This window comes from Elgaria multicarinata, chromosome 13, assembly GCF_023053635.1.
Source record: "Elgaria multicarinata webbii isolate HBS135686 ecotype San Diego chromosome 13, rElgMul1.1.pri, whole genome shotgun sequence".
Lineage (NCBI taxonomy): Eukaryota > Metazoa > Chordata > Lepidosauria > Squamata > Anguidae > Elgaria > Elgaria multicarinata.
This window is the reverse complement of record NC_086183.1, coordinates 27,598,854-27,619,316: the sequence shown is the minus strand read 5'-3', so window position 1 is coordinate 27,619,316 and position 20,463 is coordinate 27,598,854. Positions and strand designations below refer to the sequence as shown.

At 50.8% G+C, this 20,463-nt stretch overlaps 2 protein-coding genes across 4 annotated transcripts in view; both read left to right on the top strand.

Annotated features, from left to right (window-relative positions):
• LOC134407875 (guanylate-binding protein 1-like) overlaps window positions 1-20,463 on the top strand; it is a 128,639-nt gene that overhangs the window by 28,581 nt on the left and 79,595 nt on the right. The window lies entirely within an intron of this gene.
• CIC (capicua transcriptional repressor) overlaps window positions 1-20,463 on the top strand; it is a 41,343-nt gene that overhangs the window by 13,375 nt on the left and 7,505 nt on the right. For all 3 annotated transcript variants that reach the window (XM_063139865.1, XM_063139863.1, XM_063139864.1), the window contains exons 3-14: window positions 6,845-6,994; window positions 7,191-7,407; window positions 7,981-8,110; window positions 8,301-8,483; window positions 9,598-9,757; window positions 9,841-10,031; window positions 10,782-11,001; window positions 12,979-13,079; window positions 13,511-14,780; window positions 17,992-18,212; window positions 19,958-20,127; window positions 20,240-20,433. In XM_063139865.1, coding sequence (XP_062995935.1) covers window positions 6,845-6,994; window positions 7,191-7,407; window positions 7,981-8,110; window positions 8,301-8,483; window positions 9,598-9,757; window positions 9,841-10,031; window positions 10,782-11,001; window positions 12,979-13,079; window positions 13,511-14,780; window positions 17,992-18,212; window positions 19,958-20,127; window positions 20,240-20,433 — 3,207 coding nt within the window. The remainder of the gene's footprint in view (window positions 1-6,844; window positions 6,995-7,190; window positions 7,408-7,980; window positions 8,111-8,300; window positions 8,484-9,597; window positions 9,758-9,840; window positions 10,032-10,781; window positions 11,002-12,978; window positions 13,080-13,510; window positions 14,781-17,991; window positions 18,213-19,957; window positions 20,128-20,239; window positions 20,434-20,463) is intronic.

Below are 20,463 nucleotides of genomic sequence, written 5' to 3'. Positions count from 1 at the left end.
ACTTGAGGAAGGTTAGGTTGGCATGAGTTACCTGCACGTGACCAGATGTACATTGTGGTGTATGAGAGTTGAGTGTGGGTGGTACTTTTTATGTGTAATGGTTGTATTCCCCCACCACCAATGTCACGGTCAGTCTCATCTCACCCCGCCCTTGGCGTGGTGCAGTGCGTGCTGGGAGTGGCGTGTTTGTGTCCTTCCCCCCCCCCCCCCATTCTCTCAACAATGGGATCCTCGCCCAGGCTTGGCCTTGTGCCCAGATTTAGAGTGCGTGTGTGTATGTGTGGGGGTGTTCCTGTGTGTCTCCTCACTTCACCTCATAAGCTATTGGCTGTCTGCTGGGGGAAGGAGGCTGGTTACATCCCACCCACCCCACCAGCTGTGAGCAGAGGCAGCATTGAGTCAGGCTTGCGGGGGAAGGGGGCTGTAGTATTAAGGGAGTCTGAGTCATAGGGAGCCAAGTGGAGGCCACTCTTTGGAAGAAGAGGCATGGGGGTGCTGTGTGGTGTACAACACTCACCGTTCACTGTCTCTCCGCCCCCCCCATCTTTCCCGCCCCCCCTGCCCCAGGGAGGATAGATTATCCTAGGAATGCGTCTGTGCTGCAAGCTCTTAATCCCTAGCCTGGCTGGGCTGCCTGCCAGCAGAAGCAGCTTCAATGCGTGTGTGTGTGTATGTGAGAGAGAAATAGGAGTGACTTTAATTCAATGGCATGCATGTATGTGAGTACATAATAATGTGCCCATCTCAACATGTCTCCATCAGGTTGCATGCCCGGTTGGGCTTGCGTATCCATGCCCAAACCAGGTGTAACGGAAGGATGCCGCTAATTCACATGTAGGTCTATGCATATGTACAGCTACCTGGGCGTGCAGCTTAGCAAGTTTGTAAATAGATGTCTGCATTTTGCTTGTGCGGGCCTATTCGATGTGGTGCCCAGGAACCGGTGGCTACAGCATGTGGGCAAAAAGGTGAGCCACCCTAGTCAGGACCCAGAAGCTGTTACTACCTGAGGGGGAGAAGTGAACAGGTGTTTTATGTCAAGGCATAAGCAGAGCTGGGAAAGAGGGGGCACATCGGGGCAACAAGTTGCATATTGCACATTCCAGCAAATGACCCCCAAACTCTTGTCCCAAACCTTTCTTCTCTTTCATTGCTCCTCTCTGCTCCGCCCCCCTCAGCCTCTCATCCTTTGCTTTCTTACCCCCTGTTCTGGTACTTGACTACATTGCGGCGTTCGGAGGACGCGCTAACCAAGGGTGGTGGTAATAGGAGCAAAATGGAAGTCCGAACTCAGCCCAGGTCTCCCATTTGTTTCCTCTTTTCCTTACCCACCTCACCTCACTCATTCTTTCCTTACACTCAACCATCTTCTCCTTTTTATTACCCCTCCTTTTTCTCCCCCCCATATTCCCCCCTCAGCTTGCCTCTCCCCCCTCATGTCTTCCTATGCCCCACCCTTTCTTTGCCCTTTCATACTTTTCTTTTTGCTTTCCCCTCAGCTTCACTCGCTTACCTGCCCGCACCTCCTTTTCCTTACCCATATTTGTCCCCCTCTTTCCTGCACAAGGCCTTTTCTTCTCCGCCTTCCCTCTTCACCTTCCTCGCCCCACGCTTTCTTCCTGCCCCCCTCCACGCCTTCCTTGTTTTCTCCTTGCCACCCCCCTTATCACCCCTTCCACTGCCTCGCTGTGGCCTCCTCGTTGCCCCCCTTTCGCCCTCGAGGTCTTCTTTTCCTCTCACCTCCTTAACCATCTCCTCTCACCCTCTCTCTCAATCCTCCCCCCCCACTCCAGCCGGCCCCTCCCGCGCCCCGGGCGTGGTCTCTCCCTCTCCCTCTCCCTGGGCTCGGAGGTGGTAGAATAGAAGGGAGACTGGCGCGGGGTTGCGGGGCGAGAGGGAGAGAGAGAGAGAGAGAGAAGGCTGGAGTAAACCGCAGCCAATGGGAATCCCTTTGGCCCCGTGATCCGTTCTCCCCCTCGCGGCGGGCCTTAAATTTGCATATGACTGACATTCCAGGGGCGGCCAATGGGAGGTCGCGGTGTGTGTGTGTGTGACTGGGAAGGGGGGGCTTATTTGCATGTGAATGACCCGGTGTGGCGGCAGCCAATGGCGTGGCGAGGGCTAATTGGGCATGCGTGACGGGACTCTGTGAGAGGGAGAGAGAGAGAGAGTGTGTGTGTGTGTGTGTGTGTGTGAGAGAGAGAGAGAGAGAGAGAGAGGAGGAGAAGGGAGGGGGCGAGCGAAGGAGGGGGCCGCCCTTGTTCGTAGCCCAGAGCGGCTGGGAAAGGGAGGAGGAAGAGGAGGAGGAGGAAGGCGGGAGGCAGTTGAATGGTGTTTGGTTACAACGTTACAACCGGAGGGGACGGCGCGACAGGCGGAGCAGCAAACGCCTCAGCAGCGACAACCTTCTCCCCCCTCCCCTCTCCGTCAAGAGGCGCCGTGACAAGCAACCGCCCGCCTGTCGCCGACAGCAGCGACAGCCCAGCGAGCAGGAAGGGAAGGGGGCGGCGGGCAGCCGGACAACTTGCGACCCCTTCTCCCCCCCTCCCCTTCTCTCTCTCTCTCCTCTCTCTCTCTCTGCTCCCCCCCCCCCCCGCCGCCGCCGCCGCTCCCCCTCTCTTCCTCGCCTTCCTCGCGCGCACACTGTAATCCTGCCAGGCGATCGTGGCTGATGGAAGTGGGGACAGGGCAGGCGGCATAGGCTGCTCCCCCTTCGGCTTCTCACCCTTCTGCCTGTCTGCCCCCTCACCTCTTTTTAACAGCAGGCGGGGGGGGGTGCCCTGCAGTTCTCACACACCTACCTCAGGAAGCACACTTGCACCCCAGCACCGCCTCCCCTCCCCTCCCGCACACCCCTCTCTGCTTCGCAATCACCACTACAGCATCGGTTTCTGGCAGGATGAAGTGAGCAGCTGAATTACCCTTCTGAGCACTCCCTTCTCTTTCTCTTTTTTTACACACACACACACACACACACACACACACACACACACACGTATAATCGCACACCTACCTCATCTCTCTTCACCCCCACCCCCACCCTAAGATGTTTTTGAACTTACCCCATGCTGACTGCCTGGCTGACTCCGAGACCCGCTCCGCCTGTAAAGAGGACCAGAACAGGTCGTAAGAGAAGAGTGTTGCACGTGGTGCCCTCCAGACTGTTGACATCCAGCTGGCCTTCTTCCCGCATGGGACCAGCTGAGGCGTCCCCCTGCCTTAGAGGAGTACCGGCTTGCTGACCCACGGGACACCCACCCCAAAGCTGCAGACCTCGCAGGGCCTCTTCAGAGGCCATCCCCACACCTCCCTCCCATCCCTGGAGGAGGGAGGAGGCGAAGGGGGAGAATGTGATCCAGGCCGGGCTGCTGAGAGACTGGTTGCCTGTCCTCACGACTTGTCACGCTTCGGAATGTTCTCCACGGAAAGACCCCCGGCAACGCTGCCCCCTCTACCGCACAGAGGGCTGGGCATGTTCGGTCAGTGGACTGTGGGTTGTGAAGCGTGATGCTAGTAACTCTGAAAGGTGTTACATGTGTGTATGGAGATGTGCAAGGCGCAGTGCCACAGCGTTCTGTATCACACCCTTAATCTTGCTGGAAGAGAAGGTGTTTCGGAGGGTGTGTGTGACCTGAGGCTGCAGTTGGCTGACCTTTAACCTTTTTTTTAAGGGTGCCTGCTATTTGAGGGTGCCTGCCATTGAATATATTGCTAACTATCAGTGTTTGAGCTCTATAGGATGGAAAGTGGAGGGAATGGGTTTCTTGGAATATCCACTCTTAAGGGGGGCCTGCTTGGTCATCGTTTTAGGTTCAGGAAGCCAGTTGGATGCAGATATGAAATGGGATTCAAGGCAACTTTCAAGCTCCAGTCCTTGTCTCAAGACAAGGAGGTCATGATGTGTGTTGGTTGTAGGGGTTTCTACTTTAATGTTTTTGCTGGCCCATGGTGCTGTGTTCTTAACACTTACCTGGTACATACAAATTTAGCAGGTGAAGTTTTCCCCACAAAACAGTAACAAAACAGTTCCTAAATTTCAGCAAGCCAGGTTGCCTTTAAAGGCACAGTAGCAGAGCCAGTAATAAAAGGGGCAGCCCTGATGGAGAGTGCACCTGCACATCTCATTTGACAAGAAGCCCCTTCCTGTGGACAATATTCACCCCGCCCCTTTATTGCCATCCTTCTATAGATCAAGTGGAAGCTGGAGAAGGCCAGCCCAGGTGTGTCCTTGTTTTAAAAGTGCATTGTATTTCTAATTCATAAATGGTTATATTTCCTATGTTTTACCTTCGTACCAATTCTGTGATGTGGTCATTTTGTTTTCCACCTTTATAGTTGAGAAACTGAGGCTGAGAGGTAGTGATGAACTCATAGCCACGTAGTTCATAGCAAAGGTGAGATCTGAACCCAGGCAGGACTTTTACTTCTATTCTCTGTGTCCATTTGTGTGTTGGATGCTGAAGAGGACATTTTGGTGGTCAGAGCAGGGCACTGGATGAGAGGACTCCTGAGTCCTGTATTCAGCTTGTTGTGTGGCTTCAGACTAACCCTTTCTCACATGTGGCAAAGAAAGTGCAGACACATGTCTTACAGTTTGTCGTCAATCTCGGAGAGCCGAATCTGTAATCTTTGCTTGGGGTTAGTGCTGGGGTGGGGCAGGTGGACTCCAGTTTTGATATTTAAGGTTCTTGGTACTTACTGTGCAGATTAGGGGGAGGGTCTTTAACTCCTCATGCCCTTGCTTCTACTGTCCCCCTTCCTTCCCATCCTCCCCCCTTAAATCCTTCCCCCTCCCGCATAGGGATGTGGTCACCAGCCGGAGGACAGGAAGCCACTGAGCCAGCACTTCCCGGCAGAGCCTGACCACGATGCTCTCAGTGCTTTTAATAATTGAGTTAAGTTTACATGCATGGGAGGGGTGGGGGGATGTGTATGATCCATCAGGGACTGCAAGGGAGGAAAGAGGGATGATGGGAAAGGGGCATTATGTCCAGCGGTTTCCAGTGGGAATAGACCTGTCTCTTCCTTTCTGAAAAAAAGCAAAGCAGTCCTCCTTACACATTTTATAATGTTAACATCCTTTTAAACAAGTATTCGGAGATGGCTTATTGACCCCCCCCTCAAATCCCAAAAACATATACCTTAGTTTAAACTTCAAATACAATAAAAGGAGCATCAACATCCTTTCTTTTGCAAAGGAATGATGATCACTGTAGGAACTTAGAAAGCTGCCTTATAGCAGATCAGGCTATTTGTCTATCGGGGCCCAATATTGTCTGCCCTGACTTGCAGTAACTCTCCGGGGCTTTAGGCTGAGGCATTTCTCTTTGCCTACTACCCGACCCTTTTTCACTGGAGGGACCTTTCTGCATGCAAAACATTTGTGCTGCTGCTGAGCTATGGCCCCTGCCCAAAAAAGTTAGCAATTGCTTTCCTGGTATATATCATTACTGGTGGAGTACTGAGTATGTAAGAAAGCAGTGGCATCACTAAGATATAAGGTATGTTAGGTTGTACTATAACTTTGGGTTCGGTTTGGAGTCTTAACTGTTCAGTGCTGCTCTGTTCACAGGGCTGATCTGGAAGATGCTTTGCGCCGAGCTAGTTAGCCTATATTTTCCAGTTGTGGGTGTTTTTCTATACATTGTATAGAAGCTATTGCTGGACCTATAGGACAAGTGACACAAACAGTGTCGGTGTTGCTGAAACAGAGAGCTGTATTACTGCTGGATGAGTCCAACGGAAGGCTAATCTGGGATGCCTACAGTGTGTTGTGTGTTGGTTGGGTTGGTTTGTTTTTTGCAAACACCGCGTGATCTGTGGTCTATTGCAATGGTGCAAGGCTCTGGTTTGTTCTCACTTGTTGCTGTGTTGTGGATTGACAAGCTGTAGGGCTAAGAGTGTCTTGAAGGGGTGTCACATTGCATTTGGGCTTGTTGAGGTCTACGTGTTGTAGATGAAGTGTGGTTTGTGGGTATCATAGAACTAGGAAGTACAGGTGTTACAAACTGTGTGTATGTGTGCCAACTTGTGCGTCTGTCTCATTCCTCCGTACTAGCTTTTTTCCTGGACACCCCAGAAAGGAAGTATTGCTTAGCCTGATATGGGGGCAGCAGGAAGTGATGGGAGAGAGCGCCTGCGTAAGCAGGCCATAACATTTTTTTGTTTTCGTAGTGAATGGCTTGTAAGCAGGGTCTGATGCTGTGGACACTTCTTCCTCAATGGGGAGGCCCTTCAGCCCCTCTTGAAGGGGTCAGTGGCAGGCTGCCCTGGGATAGTGTTTGGCTCTCTTGGGCCTGTGCAAGCTGAGCTCCTGAAGATGCTCCCAAACCCTCTGGTTGGGATGAAGCCAAGCAGCTTGGCTGCCCTAGTAAGCGTGGGAGTCTGAGTGAGCTGGGCCCCTCAACCCCTCCCTCCCCTTCCCCTCCTGCAGCTGTAAAATTCCTTTGCCTGGCTTCCAGCTGGGAAGGGCGGAGGAGGCCAGGGTTGCTTCCTGGCAGACGGAGGAGAAAATCTCCCACTGCCCCCTCCCCAGAGACTGCAGTGACTACCGATAAGGCATGGCACAGATTGGGACTGTTGGGATTGAGGATTGTAGACAAAAACAGAACATGTTTCTCAGGGAAAGGATGAGTTTGTTAGAGAGAGAGAGAGGTGTGTGTTTGTGTGTGTGTGAGTGTGTGTGTGAGAGAGAGAGAGGGAGACTTGGATTGATTCCCCAGCAATGCCATGCTGGAGTCCTGACTCCCAGTCTCCCCCCACTCCATTGAATCTCACACCCCTTCTTTGACCTGCTGGCCTGAGTTGGCTGTTGTAATGCTTTGTGTTTCTCCCCTCCCACCAGTGTGGACAAATGTGGAGCCGCGGTCTGTGGCAGTATTCCCATGGCATTCCCTAGTGCCCTTTCTGGCTCCCAGCCAGCCGGATTCCTCAGTGCAGCCCAGTGAAGGCCAACAGCCTGTCAGTCATCCCTCCACATCCAATCAGAACAAAGGTAAGGGGGATTAGGGGAAAGGTAGGGGATAAGGAATATGTGCAGGTTTCCCACCAGACTCTGTTATTAGAAACAGGCTGTCATAGGAATGTGTGTGATTCCTTGCCGGCAAAGACAGAGGCTGCATGTGTTGGTGACACCCCTCTCTCTGATAGCGCATGGCCGTTCATTCTCACTCTAGCGTTTGCCTTCTCAGAACCTCCGGAATCAGCTGCTGTGGCCCATGAGCTCCCTGGAGTGTCTTCAGGGGCAGAGACAGGGCGGCCAAACACCTTGCACCCTGACAGCCCACTTCCAGTTCCCCAGCCATCAGCAGTGACTCCAGGAGCAGGTGGGGGTCCATCCCAGCACGACGATGATGTCTCAGGACACCCACGCCTGGACAGCGAGACAGAGAGTGACCATGACGATGCGTGAGTACTGCAATGTGCTTTAGGAACATAGGAAGTTGCCCTATACTGAGTCATTTTGTTGGTCCGTTCTCCACACTGACTGGCAGCAGCTCTCTAGAGTTTCAGGCAAAACATACTATTCCCTGCTACCTGATCTTTTTAACTGGTGATGCCAGGGATTGGACCTGGGACTCCCTGCATGAAGAGGATGTGCTGTACCACAGAGCCACGTATGTCCGCCCTCACAAGAACCTTGTGAGGTTGCAGTTCCTCCGTTTGACAGGCAGCCTCGGGTTTTTTTTTAACAATGAATGCCTTACACAAAGGCAGAGGTCCATGGCAGAGGTCAGACTGCTTACCCTCTGTATTTTAGTAGAATAGCTGGTCCTGACGTGGAGCAAAGATGGAGAATGTGCAGCTGGAGGCACTGACTTGAAGGAGGGCAGTTCAGCAATAGTTGGGAGAGAACCTGAACATAATGAGCGAGAGAAAGAAGTGGGGGCGCAGGAGGAGTTGATGGCAGATGCTGGGAGGACCACTGGCAGGAGGTGGCCCAAACTGAACCTGCTCCTCCTGCCCTGTCTATTTCCTTAGGTTCCTGTCTGTTGTTCCCTCTGAGATCCAACTCCCACTGCCGCCTGGCAAACGTCGTACCCAGTCGTTGAGTGCCCTGCCCAAAGAGCGAGATTCTTCCTCCGAGAAGGATGGCCGCAGTCCAAACAAGGTGTGGTGGCTCTCTTCCCCCCTCCCTCTCCTTAACATGCTGGGTTTTCCAAGAAAATCCTTTGCTTCCCCTTATTCCCCCTATGTAATGCTTGCTAGAATTCCATGTTTGTGCTGGGGAAAGGATAAAATTCATTGTGACATTTTCATCCTTTGCATAAGCATCTCCCCCCCCCCTTTTTTTTTGGTAGAGAGAAAAGGATCACATTCGGCGGCCTATGAATGCTTTCATGATCTTCAGCAAGCGGCACCGGGCCCTGGTGCACCAACGGCACCCCAACCAAGACAACCGTACCGTCAGCAAGATCCTGGGCGAGTGGTGGTACGCACTAGGGCCCAAGGAGAAACAGAAGTACCACGACTTGGCCTTCCAGGTATAACCTCCTAGAGTGGCTCGGGCCCAGGTTATCTGAAAGACTGTATTCTCCTTTATGAACGTGCCCATGCTTTGAGATCTTCTGGAGAAGCCCTTCTTTCAGTCCCACCATCTTCACAGGCACGCTGGGAGAGGGCCTTCTCGGTGGCTGCTCCAGTGCTTTGGAACTCTCTTCCCGGGGAAGCTACGCTGGCTCCCTCCTTGATGGGCTTTCGGAAGCAGGCAAAAACTTGTTTGTTCCAGCAGGCCTTTGGAAAATAATCTAGTCCTCCATCTATGTTAAGGACTTGTAAAGTTTATGTTTTAATATTGTAATTTTTTTTTGTACATTTCTTTTCCTAGGTTTAAAATGTATATGTTTTAAATTTTGTAAGGCCACCTTGAGGCCCAGTATTGGGCAAAAGGCAGGATACTACTACTACTACTACTACTACTACTACTAATAATAATAATAATAATAGAGTGGGCTGGCCCAGAGGGCAGTGCTATGGGTCAGAACTCTGTTTGGGGGAGCCGTTGCCTTTTCTCGTGTTGTCGGCATGGCTAGATCAAATCAATGATCCATCTCGTCATTTGGGATTCTGTTTCAAAGAGTGGAAGGGCATCGTGGATATCGCCAGGGCAGTGAGTTACACCAAGACTATAGAAAAGGCGTGTAATGTGGCATTGGCTGCAGAACTGAACTTCCTGAGAGTCTCAGCTTTTACTCAATGAAGTTTCTAGCATTTATGGCTGCCAAGGTGAGTATCTGTAAAGTTTGGAGACATCTCAGAAGTTTGTCTAGAAAAGGTTTCCAGTTTTGGAGGAGCAGGGCTTCAAAGTTGTACACAGCTTCTATTCCTACCTAGTACTAGTAAAGCTAGAATAAATTAGGCTGATTTATGGGAATCACATAACTGTACTTAAGTTATACAGGTTGCAGATTCTGGCTTTTCATGACTCAGATTGTTAAACTTTTTGTGGTATGGAGTAGGCGCAGCCTTGGTGATGGCCATTCCCACTTTGCCCTTAGCATCTGGAGTGCTACTCAGGAATCTCTCTGTTCACGGCTCTCTGCTCTTCTCTCCTCCTTCCCCTCTCCCCCCCCCCCCGCCATGCCCCATCCCTGCCAGGTGAAGGAAGCCCATTTCAAAGCACACCCTGACTGGAAATGGTGTAACAAAGATCGGAAGAAGTCAAGCTCAGATGTGAAGCCCTCTGGGCCAGGAGTATGTGCCAAGGAGACACGAGAGCGCAGCATGTCGGAGACTGGCACTGCTGCTGTGCCAGGAGGTGAGCTCCCTTCATGTCTCCCACCACACCTTGGTAAGTCTCCTCCCTGCTCTTCTGACTACTTTTATTCCCCTCCCCAACAGGCCCTTCTGAGATGCAGGTGCTACTGGGGCCAGAGGGCAAAGCAGGTGTCGTAGGATCTGGCCATGGCCATGGGGAACGCATCTTGGCTGCAGCAGGGCCCGGTGCACAGCGCCCACGGGCCTTCTCCCACAGTGGAGTGCATGGGCTGGAGAGCGACCGTGACAGCCAGGTGCTACAAGAGCTCACCCAGGTATGCCAGCACAGTGGGGTTGTAGGGGCAAGGGCAGGTCAGCAGGAACTGGAGATGCTTGTGGGGCAGTTAGACTGTGATCACCCCTGGAATCCAAGGGTACGCAGGAATTGGAGGGCTGCTAGCCTCCCAGCGAGGCAGTTACTTGTTGCCAACTGGGTTTTTTCCAGCCATTTACCACATTTATATGGCTGCCTATTAATATACATACTCTGAGTAGCTTAGAAAACATAATAAAATATTACATTAAAACTCGTGCAGTGTATATTTTATTTACTCACAGATAGAAGAGAGATGAGTTGGCACGGAAAACTGGGAAAATTCAGGGGGAAATATTTCCCCCTCAATTTCCCCAAAATTTCAGGGGGGCGGGCACAGGCTTTTTTGGTGCCTTTTCACATTCTTTCCAGTCCCCCCTCCCCCCCCCAGGCCTTCACATCTCTATATATTCTCTTCCTTCTCTCTCTTTCTCTCTCTTTCTCTCTCTCTGTGCGCCTGTGCGTAGGGCACAACAAAGGCAATATTGCTCAGATGAGTGCCCAAGGCTGATTTGGAAAGCTCTTAAAAATGAGGCAGTGCCACATAATTCGTTAAGAAACGCCCCTTGTCAGTTTGGCTGGTTTTCATGCTGTTCCCTCCTTCAGCCAGAGCATGTCCAATCTGAGGGACACCATGCCTTTATGCCCCAGGCACAAGATCTCTTGCTTAGGGAGATGTGGAAGCGTAACAGGTCATTGTGTTCTATTCCAGATGTGCTCCGGACAGTCTGCGTACGTCAGCGGCAAGGGGCAGTATGGGGGGCTGGGCCCCTCAGGGTCCCCGTTTGCAACTCCTGGGGAGGGCCCTCGCCACTCCCTGCACCCGCATTCCTCCCGTGCCTCCCGGTCTCAGCGCACAACCAGCGAGGACATGACCAGTGACGAAGAACGTATGGTTATCTGCGAAGAAGAGGGTGACGACGATGTCATTGGTGAGGAGAACACTACCCAAACCTGGTAGAAGAGCACATGTCGTATCCCTAAACCGCACTATGCTAGCACCAGTTTCTGTTATATAAACTTGTGTTCCCAAGTTGTGAACTAGGTTGGTCAGGCAGGGGCTGGAGAGACTGCAGCTTAGCTGACCCCAGATACCTTACTGGGCTCCAGACATAATTCGATATGTTTAGCAAACACCTTGTGATTTGCTGCATAGATCATGGCCCACTGGGGTCAGAAAGTTCTATCTTCTCCATTACCCTGGATCTGTTTTTCTTCTTACACTGGGCCATCAGGGACTCCAGTATAGAATGAAATTGTCCTCCCATTCCACATGTCGCTTTGGACGCGATTTGCTTGCATTCAGAGTCTGATCACCTAGTGAGATTGACTGGAACCCTGCGGACATTTTGTGCTTCACTTGGCTCACTTTGAGTCATCTAAGGTTGACTACTCCCCGGGCACATTGTTTTGGTGCTCTTCCTTCTTGATTTTGACATGCTCTACACAGGATTATACAGTTTAGAGATCCCCAGCCTGTGGGCACATTTGGAACTTTGAGAAGTATTATGGGTGCCATCGCAAAATGGCTGCCATGAGCGGCATGCCCCCTTCACAAAATGGCTGCCGTGGTGGCTGTGGCAACACCCGTCATGGAAGGTGAGGCTAAACGCTAAGAAAAGTGCTCAAGAATTTGAGTACAAGGTAAAGGTGGGATCTGAGCCCCGAAACACGAAACTACTCTTTTGAACCTTGTTTTCTGCTCCAACAGAAAATAAGGCAGACTCTTTCCCAGGCAACTCACTAGCTTGGATATATTGCTGTAATTGCCAAAGTGCAACATGAAAGAGGCATAAAAATCAAGAAATATTGGCAGGGTGATAGGTAAAGACTGAAGTGTGGAGCTTTGAGGCCCTTTGGGAGAGATGGAATACTGCGAAGAGTGGAAGTCTTTGTTGTGGTAGTCAGTACAATCCTCTCCTGGGTAGCTTTTCATTTTAGAGGGTTTAACTTTGACCAAGCTTATTTCCATGACCACAATGTCTCAGAAATGTTGTCTTACAAAAATAACAGCTGGGATTTTCTGATGTTTTGGGTACCACATGAAATAATTGCACCCCACATTAGCTAATCTGGAATAAATAGAAACATTCTGATTCCCTTACACTGAATGGGTCACAGGGAAAAGAAATGGGTGTAAGGCAGCTTCCTCTGTTCACCTACTTTTATTAAGGGAAGATCTATGGCTCAGTGGTAGCATGCCTGTTTACATGCTGAAGGTCCCCAGGTTTGATCCCTGCCATCTCCAGATAATCTGGGAAATGCCCTCTTCTGAAATCTGGAAGAGCTGCTGCCAATTCGTGCAGGAAATACTGAGCTAAATGAACCAATGGCCTGGCTTCCTAATCCTCACTTTGGCCAAGAAGCATGTTCTGCACGTGTGGGAAAGTCCGCAATTTGTGTTGTTTTTATTGTGAGTTGGGCAAGGTGGTTAAAAGGTAACTGATCTATATTTCAGTAATCTTGAGTAGGTATTGAAAGAGATTCTCTGCACTAGAAGCCAAATTCCTTTGATTCAAAGCAAAGTTGTGGCCAGACAGGAACCTGACATTCCTTCCTTGCTTTCCCTCAGTCCATCACAATATTTCCTTGTGCCTTGATTATTCTCCACCGCCAGCTTCGGTTCCCCTGATTGCTTAGCTTCCTCCTGCACCCAAACTCTCCCAATGGAGTTCTTTTCCAGTGGGTAGCAGCACACACACATACACACACTCCCCCAAAACCTTTGTTTTGTGCTTACATTTGCAGTAAGTGCATTTGCAGGTCTGCAGTAATCCTATCTCTTGGATAATAACCTCTCTCATCTCCCCCTCTCTCTCTCTCTCTCCTGGAAGGTTTTAGTGGGGGAAGTGGCATACTGAGTGGGGCGGTCAGATGTCTTGCTGACTCACTTTGCTCTTCTCCTACAGCCGAAGATGGGTTCAACCCAGCTGACGTCGACCTGAAATGCAAGGAGCGAGTGACGGACAGTGACAGCGAGGGGTCCTTGGGGGATGACTCTGAGGGCAAGGTGAGTGTGATGCAAGCGACTGGCTGGAAGTTAGGGCTGAAAGGGCAGCAATAGGTATAACGTCAGCAGGTCACTGCCTGGTGAAAAGATCATGCTAGGTGTCTGTCTGAGGTGCTTTGGAATGTTCAGAGCACTTACACACTTGCTAATCTTACAGTCACCCTGTTAGGGAGACTGGTATTGTCTCCGTGGCTGAGGGGCTGAAGCCCGAGAAAGTGGCTTGCCTAAAGGCAACCTGGCAGAAGTGGTTTTTGAACCAGAAACTGACTTGTTTCAGAGCTCAGCCTCCATCTTGGGAGTTGCACTGCTATAGGGGATGTATGGGAGCAGGCGCACTGGGAGCCGCTGGGCAGAACAGTGTGAGATGCTTTCACGGGGTGTGTGTGTGTGTGTTCCTGCCTCCTTTTAACAGATGTCCCATTTGCTTGTAGGGCTATGGGCGGAAGCTCTTCTCCCCAGTGATCCGCACAGCAGTGCTGCCCCCTTCCTCTGGTGCCTTTGCCCCCTGCCGTCCGCCACCCACCCTGGATTTAGAGCCGCCGCCGCCGCCGCCACCACCTCACGGCCATGACCAGCAGCCCCCTTCCAAATCTTACGGCTCCTTCCAGATGGCACCCAGCACCTTCAAGGCCCAAGACTCCCGCGGAGGGTTACGTCCACACAACACCCCAGCCAAGCGCCTGGAGCCGCGCTTCGACTCGGCTCCGGCCCCCTACAGGCGGAAACGGGCAGACAGTGCAGGAGGCTCCCAGGCGGTTGGGGAGTCTGGAGCAGCCCCCCTCACTGCTCCCCCTATGCACTCCGTCATCTCTCCGCCCGGCGGGATGGTGCAGGCTGTGGTGCTGCCTGATCCCGTCCGCTTGTCCTCTGGCACGGTGCTGGTGACGGCCCCATCCATGAGCGCTCCAAATGTGGGGGTGATTGGTTACAGCGGGGCACCCAGCCTGGTCCGCACGGCCTCCACCGTCGTCACGAACGTGGTCAAGCCAGTCAGCAGCACTCCTGTACCCATTGCCAGCAAGCCCTTCCTGCGTGGATCAGGGGAAGGGCTACCGCTGCTCAGCCCCCCGCCCTCGGAGGGGAACCCTAAACCTGATGGGATCTCCGTGGGGCGCATTGGTCTTCTCTATGCCGATAAGAAGACTCCGCAGTCTTCTGTGATGCCCGGGATTCAAGCCGCATCTCCTCATCTAGTCGCCGGGCCGCTCATCGGGCAGGGCTTGGCTGCTGTGGGGAAGGGCCCCCCAAGCCAGGGCAGCGTCGTGACCAACCTGCTTGTAGGTACTCAAGGATACGGGCAAGCCGGAGGGGCAGGAGGGGCTGGAGTCCCAGTGACGGTGTTGCCTCCTGGTGCCATTACCCAGCAGCCCTCCGTGCAGTTCATCACCCAGAATCCACCTGGGCAGAATGGTCCAGTGCCCCTCAGCATCCTGCAGCCTCAAAGCATCCTGTCGGGGGCAGCGGGCAAGGCTGGCGGCATCACTCAGGTGCAGTACATCCTGCCCACGTTGCCTCAGCAGCTGCAGGTGGCTGGAGGGAAGGTGCCGGCAGGAGCAGGCGCCCCCGGAGCCACTAGCATCCACTTCACTCTGCCTCCAGCCAATGGGAAGGTGATCACCACACCTCAAGCCATCCCCATCATCCAGCCTGCCCCAGGAAGCAGCAACAGCAGCGTCACTGTCATGTCCTCATCGCCCAAAGGTAAGGGCCTAGGTTGGATGGGCCGATAAGGTTTGGGCCCTCTGTATCTCGATTGATTGATTGCATTTTTATACCGCCCAATAGCCAAAGCTCTCTGGGAAGTTTACAAAAATTAAAACCACAAAAAACATTCAAAATATAAAACAACCAGTATAAAAGCATAATATAAAATACAATATAAAAACACAACTAGGATAAAATCAAGCAGCCATGCAGAAATTAATACAGATTTAAAGTACAAATTTAAAACAGCAAAGTTAAAATTAAGTTACTAGACCATTAAAATGCTGAGAAAATAAAAAGGTCTTCTCCTGGCGTTGAGAATTGTATAATGTAGGCGCCAGGTGAACCTCTTTAGGGAGCAGAGAAGGCCCTCCTCCTGGTAGCCACCTGCCTCACTTCCTTTGGCAGGGGCTCACGGAGAAGGACCCGGGCAGGTACATATGGGAGGAGGCGTTCCTTCAGATAGCCTCGCTCCAAGCCATTGCTCTGTTTATTAAGCTTGCTTCTGAACAATGGTTTGGAGGCTTAGATCACAGCCCACACGGGTTTGCCCAAACCTTGACGTGCCCACTGGCCATGCATTCAGCAGCCATGAGAATGGTATGTTCACAGGGCCCAGTATTTATTTATTTAGAATATTTATATACCCCGCTCCCCATTGAAAAATTTCGAAGCGGTGTACAAGATAAAATGAAAATAAATACAGAATAAAACCGTTAAAACAAAATTTAAAAGAAGCAAAAACAGAGATTCAAGGCTTCATATTAAGGAAAGGCTTCTTGGAATAAAGATGTTTTCAGGAGGCGCCGAAAGGAGTACAAGGTTGGAGCCTGCCTGATCTCCAGAGGCAGGGAATTCCACAGGAGGGGTGCCACCACGCTGAAGGCTCTTCCCCTGGTGGATTCCAATCGGAGAATGGATCTATGTGGAACCACCAGGAGCAGACCTTCGGATGACCTCTGTGACCGGGCAGGTTGGTAAGGCAGAAGGCGCTCTCTCAGGTATCCTGGTCCCAAGTTGTTTAGGGCTTTGTACACAAGTACAAGAACCTTAAACCTGGCCCAGTAGCGAATAGGCAGCCAGTGCAGTTCCCTCAGCAGAGGAGTTGCATGCTGGAAAGGGGCAGCTCCAGACAACAGCCGAGCTGCAGCCTTCTGCACTAGCACCAGTTTCCGGAGCAACTTCAAGGGCAGCCCCACATAGAGCGCATTTCAGTAATCCAATCTTGAAGTTACCAATGCCTGTACCACCGTGGCCAAGCTATCCCTGTCCAGGAGAGGCCATAGTTGGCGAACCAACTGAAGATGGTAAAAGGCACTCCGAGCCGTGGCGGCTACTTGAGCCTCCAACGACAGAAATGGGTCTAAGAGTACCCCCAAACTATGAACCTGTTCTTTCAGAGGCAGTGAAACCCCATCCAGAACAGGCAATGAGCCTGTCTCTCGGACTCGGGAACCACTCACCCACAGGGCTTCCGTCTTGCCAGGATTAAGTCTCAGTTTATTGGCTCTCATCCAGCCCATTACCGAGTCTAGGCACTGGTCCAGGACCTGCACAGCCTCACCTGATTCAGTTGTCACAGGGAGACAGAGCTGCGTGTCATCAGCGTATTGATGGCATTTAGCTCCAAATCCCCAGTATGTTGAGTATTGACAGCTTCACCACATCAGAGGGGAGTTCCTGGGTCTAATAACGTGTGAGGGGGGTTATTTGTAACACAGCCATTTTTATACTATGGAGCCTGGCCACCTGTTTGGGCAGGATAGGTGGGTCAGTTTTGTGCAGCATAGTATACAACCTGGTCTCTGGACCACTAACTGAAGGAAGAAGCAGCCCCTAAGAATACAGAAGTTGCTTCTCCCTGGGCTAAGAGCTCAAGAGGAGCCCTGCTGTACCTAGTCCAGTATCCTGTTTCCCACCTAACTAGATGCCTATGGGAAACTAGCCAGATATGAGAGCAATGTCTGTGTCTCCCTTCGCCCCTCCTCTCTGATATTCCCTAACAACTGGTATTCAGAGCCATGGTGCCTCTTATCCTGGAGGAAACACTTAGCCAGGATGGCTGGTATCCATTGATAGTCTTATGCTCCATGAATTTATCTAATCCCCTAAGTAATCCCTCCTACCAGTCGCCATCATTACACCTTGTGGCAGAGAATTCCACATTACCTGTGCACTCTGTGAAGAAGTCCTCCCTTTTGTCTGTCCAGAATCGCCCACCGGCCAGCTTCGTTAGATGGCCCAGTGTTCTGGCATAATGAGAAAAACATTTCTCCACGCCACCCATGCATATTTATTTATTTATTACATTTTTATACCGCCCAATAGCCGAAGCTCTCTGGGCGGTTCACAAAAATTAAAACCATAAAGAGCATAAAAACAAACAACCATCTAAAAACACAATATAAAAAGCACAACCAGGATAAAACCACACAGTAAAATTTGATATAGGTTAAAATATGGAATTAAAACAGCAAAGTTTAAATTTAAGTTAATAGGTGTTAAAATACTGAGAAAATAAAAAGATCTTCAGCTGGTGATGGAAGGAGTACAGTGTAGGCGCCAGCCAAACTTCTCTGGGGAGCTCGTTCCACAGCCAGGGTGCCACAGCAGAGAAAGCCCTCTTCCTAGTAGCCACCTGCCTCACTTTCTTTGGCAGGGGATCATGGAGAAGGACCCCTGTGGATGATCTTAAGGTCTGGGCAGGCACATATGGGAGGAGACGTTCCTTCAAATAACCTGGCCCCAAACCTTTTAGGGCTTTGAATGTTAGTACCAGCACTTTGAATTGGGCCCGGACCTGGACTGGCAGCCAATGAAGTTGTAGAAGGACTGGCGTGATGTGGTCTCACCAGCCAGTCCCTGTTAGTAAACGTGCTGCCCAGTATTGTACCAGCTGAAGTTTCCGGACCGTTTTCAAAGGCAGCCCCACATTGCAGTAATCCAAACGAGAGGTTATCAGAGCATGGATAACTGTAGTTGTAAACTTGGGCCTTGTCCCCCGTTACTTACTAAAAAGTTCCAAATATTAACTTCTCTTGCAAGAATGGTGCTTCTGTCCCCTGATCATCTTAGTTTCCCTGTTCTGCACCTTTTCCAGCTCTACAATATCCTTTTTCGGATGCGGTGGGTTGCTTTTTTCATTCAGACCCTGGGCTTGACACTGACTTTACTGTGTGTTCTTTCTCTTTTCTCTCCCCTCCCACAGTTCAGTCAGTGTCTCCGGTACAGGTTCCCTCTCCTGGCAGTTCCACCCACCTTGTGTCTGGACAGGTGATGCCTCCTGCAGGGCTCCAGGTGCAAGGCAAAGTCCTGGTGCCCATGGCAGCCCCCCAAGTGACAGTGAGGACCACCACCACCGCCCAACTTCCTTTGGTGACTCAGCCTTTCCCAGTTCCAGTGCAAAATGGGAGCCAGCCAGCCAGTAAGGTTAGTGTCCAAAGAGGACGGAGGAAGAATTGCTGAAGTAGGCCTTTACTCTTTGGCTAATGTATATTCATCTTAGACGTCTGTGTTGCTAATTGCAAATGTTGTGACTGGCATAAATGGTGCAGAACTGGCATATATGGATGGCTTTTAATGTTTTATTTTGGAAGCACAAAGGCACGGTGGGTTGTCAGATGCATGGGGGTGGAAGTTAAGCGTAGAGTTGGGGGCTTGGAATGTCTTCAGTGAAGGAGTCTCCCCCCCACCCCTCCTCCTGCCCCATTCTCTACACATCCCACTCCAGACACTTTTTGGTTTTGAAGCCTTTAGTAGAAACTATACACTATTCCAGATACTTCTCTTGAACCGCAAGGTAGAGCAGGGCTTTTGTTCACCATGTTTCAAAAAGTACAATTTCACAGCCTGGAAAAAAGGCATTTCATGCAATTTTAGTTTTTTCTTTCCAGCATTTGTATTCTCCCCGCGCCCCCCAAATAATATATATAGGTGTCTGTGATTATGACATGGTTGTAATTTCACTGCAGCGAGTAGAAATGTGACATATTTCAATATCGTTACACCTTGTTACAACATTGAAAGCATTTCGAGTGTTGTATATGCATACATTATATACAGGAATTATCATTCTCTACTGCTGTAGATTGTGTAGTATAAATATTTTTCTGTAAGACATTTTTAGTAAGTAAAACCTTGTTTCAAAAGAGAAAATATTTGTGTTGTTGTCCCAATAGAGGGTCACAAATATGCTACAAAACTGGAATGAAACTTCAGTACAGTATGCCCTGCAACTTCAACTAGTTCAAAATATGTTAGCCAGGTTGGTCACCGGTACACCTAGGGGTGACCACATTACACCAACATTAAAATCACTCCACTGGCTGCCAATTAGTTTCCGGGCAAAGTACAAAGTGTTGGTCATCACCTTTAAAGCCCTAAATGGTTTGGGTCCAGGTTACCTGCGGGATCGCCTTCTCCCATATAGTCCGCTCCGCAAACTCAGGTCCTCTGGGGTGAACTTACTTCAGTTAGCTAAAACTAGGCTGACATCAGTTTCCCAAAGGACCTTTTCTTCTGTCGCCCCCAGATTGTGGAATGGCCTACCGGAGGAGATTCGTAAAATTAACACTATGTGTGATTTTAAGGCAGCTTTAAAGACTAGCCTTTTCCGGCAGGCCTATCCAGATCAATGTAAAATCATGATTTTTTAAGATGTATTGATTCCTGTTCTAATGTTGTTCCCCGCCTCGATCCAAAGGGAGAGGCGGGTAAAAATAAATTTATTATTATTATTATTATTATTATTATTATTATTATTTATTGGAATCCTGAAAACGCTGTTGTTGGGTTTGTTTGTTTTTTTCCTTTTCAGATAAGCTTCTAGTCCTCAGGGTTGTGGGAAGGTATTAATAGCAAAAGTAGTATCTTCTAAGTGTCCCTGTTCCTACTGAGCACGGACTCACACTTCCAGCCCCCACTATCCTTCCTCTATTACAGTTAGAGCAGAATACCTAAACTGGGTTAGTCTGTTTCTGGAAATGCTGAATTGAGAACTCAACAAATTAAATCTGAACGGCTTAGAAAATTCTATTTTGTTGGTTGACATTGCTAATATTCCGTGTAGGGAGCAGGTTCTATGAACTCCGTGAACGGGTAGGTCCGTGTGTGTACATGTGCATGGATCACTTTGTTTGAGGCTGTGTGCTGATCCGGTTTTTCTGTCCGTTCAGATCATCCAGCTCACTCCAGTGCCAGTGGTCCAGCCCCAGCCGTCTTCGCAAAGCACCGCCACCCTGGTCCCCCCGCTCAGCCCAGCTGCTCTCCAGGGCACTGTAGCTACCGCAGTGGTGGGCTCTCCGAGCCAAACCCAGAAAGTCCTCTTGCCCTCCTCCTCCACCAGGTAGAGATTTTCTATGCTGATTTGCAGTGCCTGATCCTGGGGGCACCTGGGGGGGACTCTTGCGCCTTTTCAGCAACATCCACGATAACCCACTCCCTCTCTCTGCCCCCAGGATCACCTATGTGCAGTCGGCAGCTGGGCACCCTCTGTCCCTGGGCAACTCGGCCTCCCATTCACAGCCCAGCGGCCCCCCGACCGCATCTGCCACCACCTACGTCCAGTCCCCAGTGGGCCCTGCCCCCATGGCACTGGGTTTTACAACTATCGGGCCAAACGGGCAGGCCATAGTGCAGCCACTGCTCTCGGGTAAGGCCGCGGGGGCAGGGAAGGGGAGGC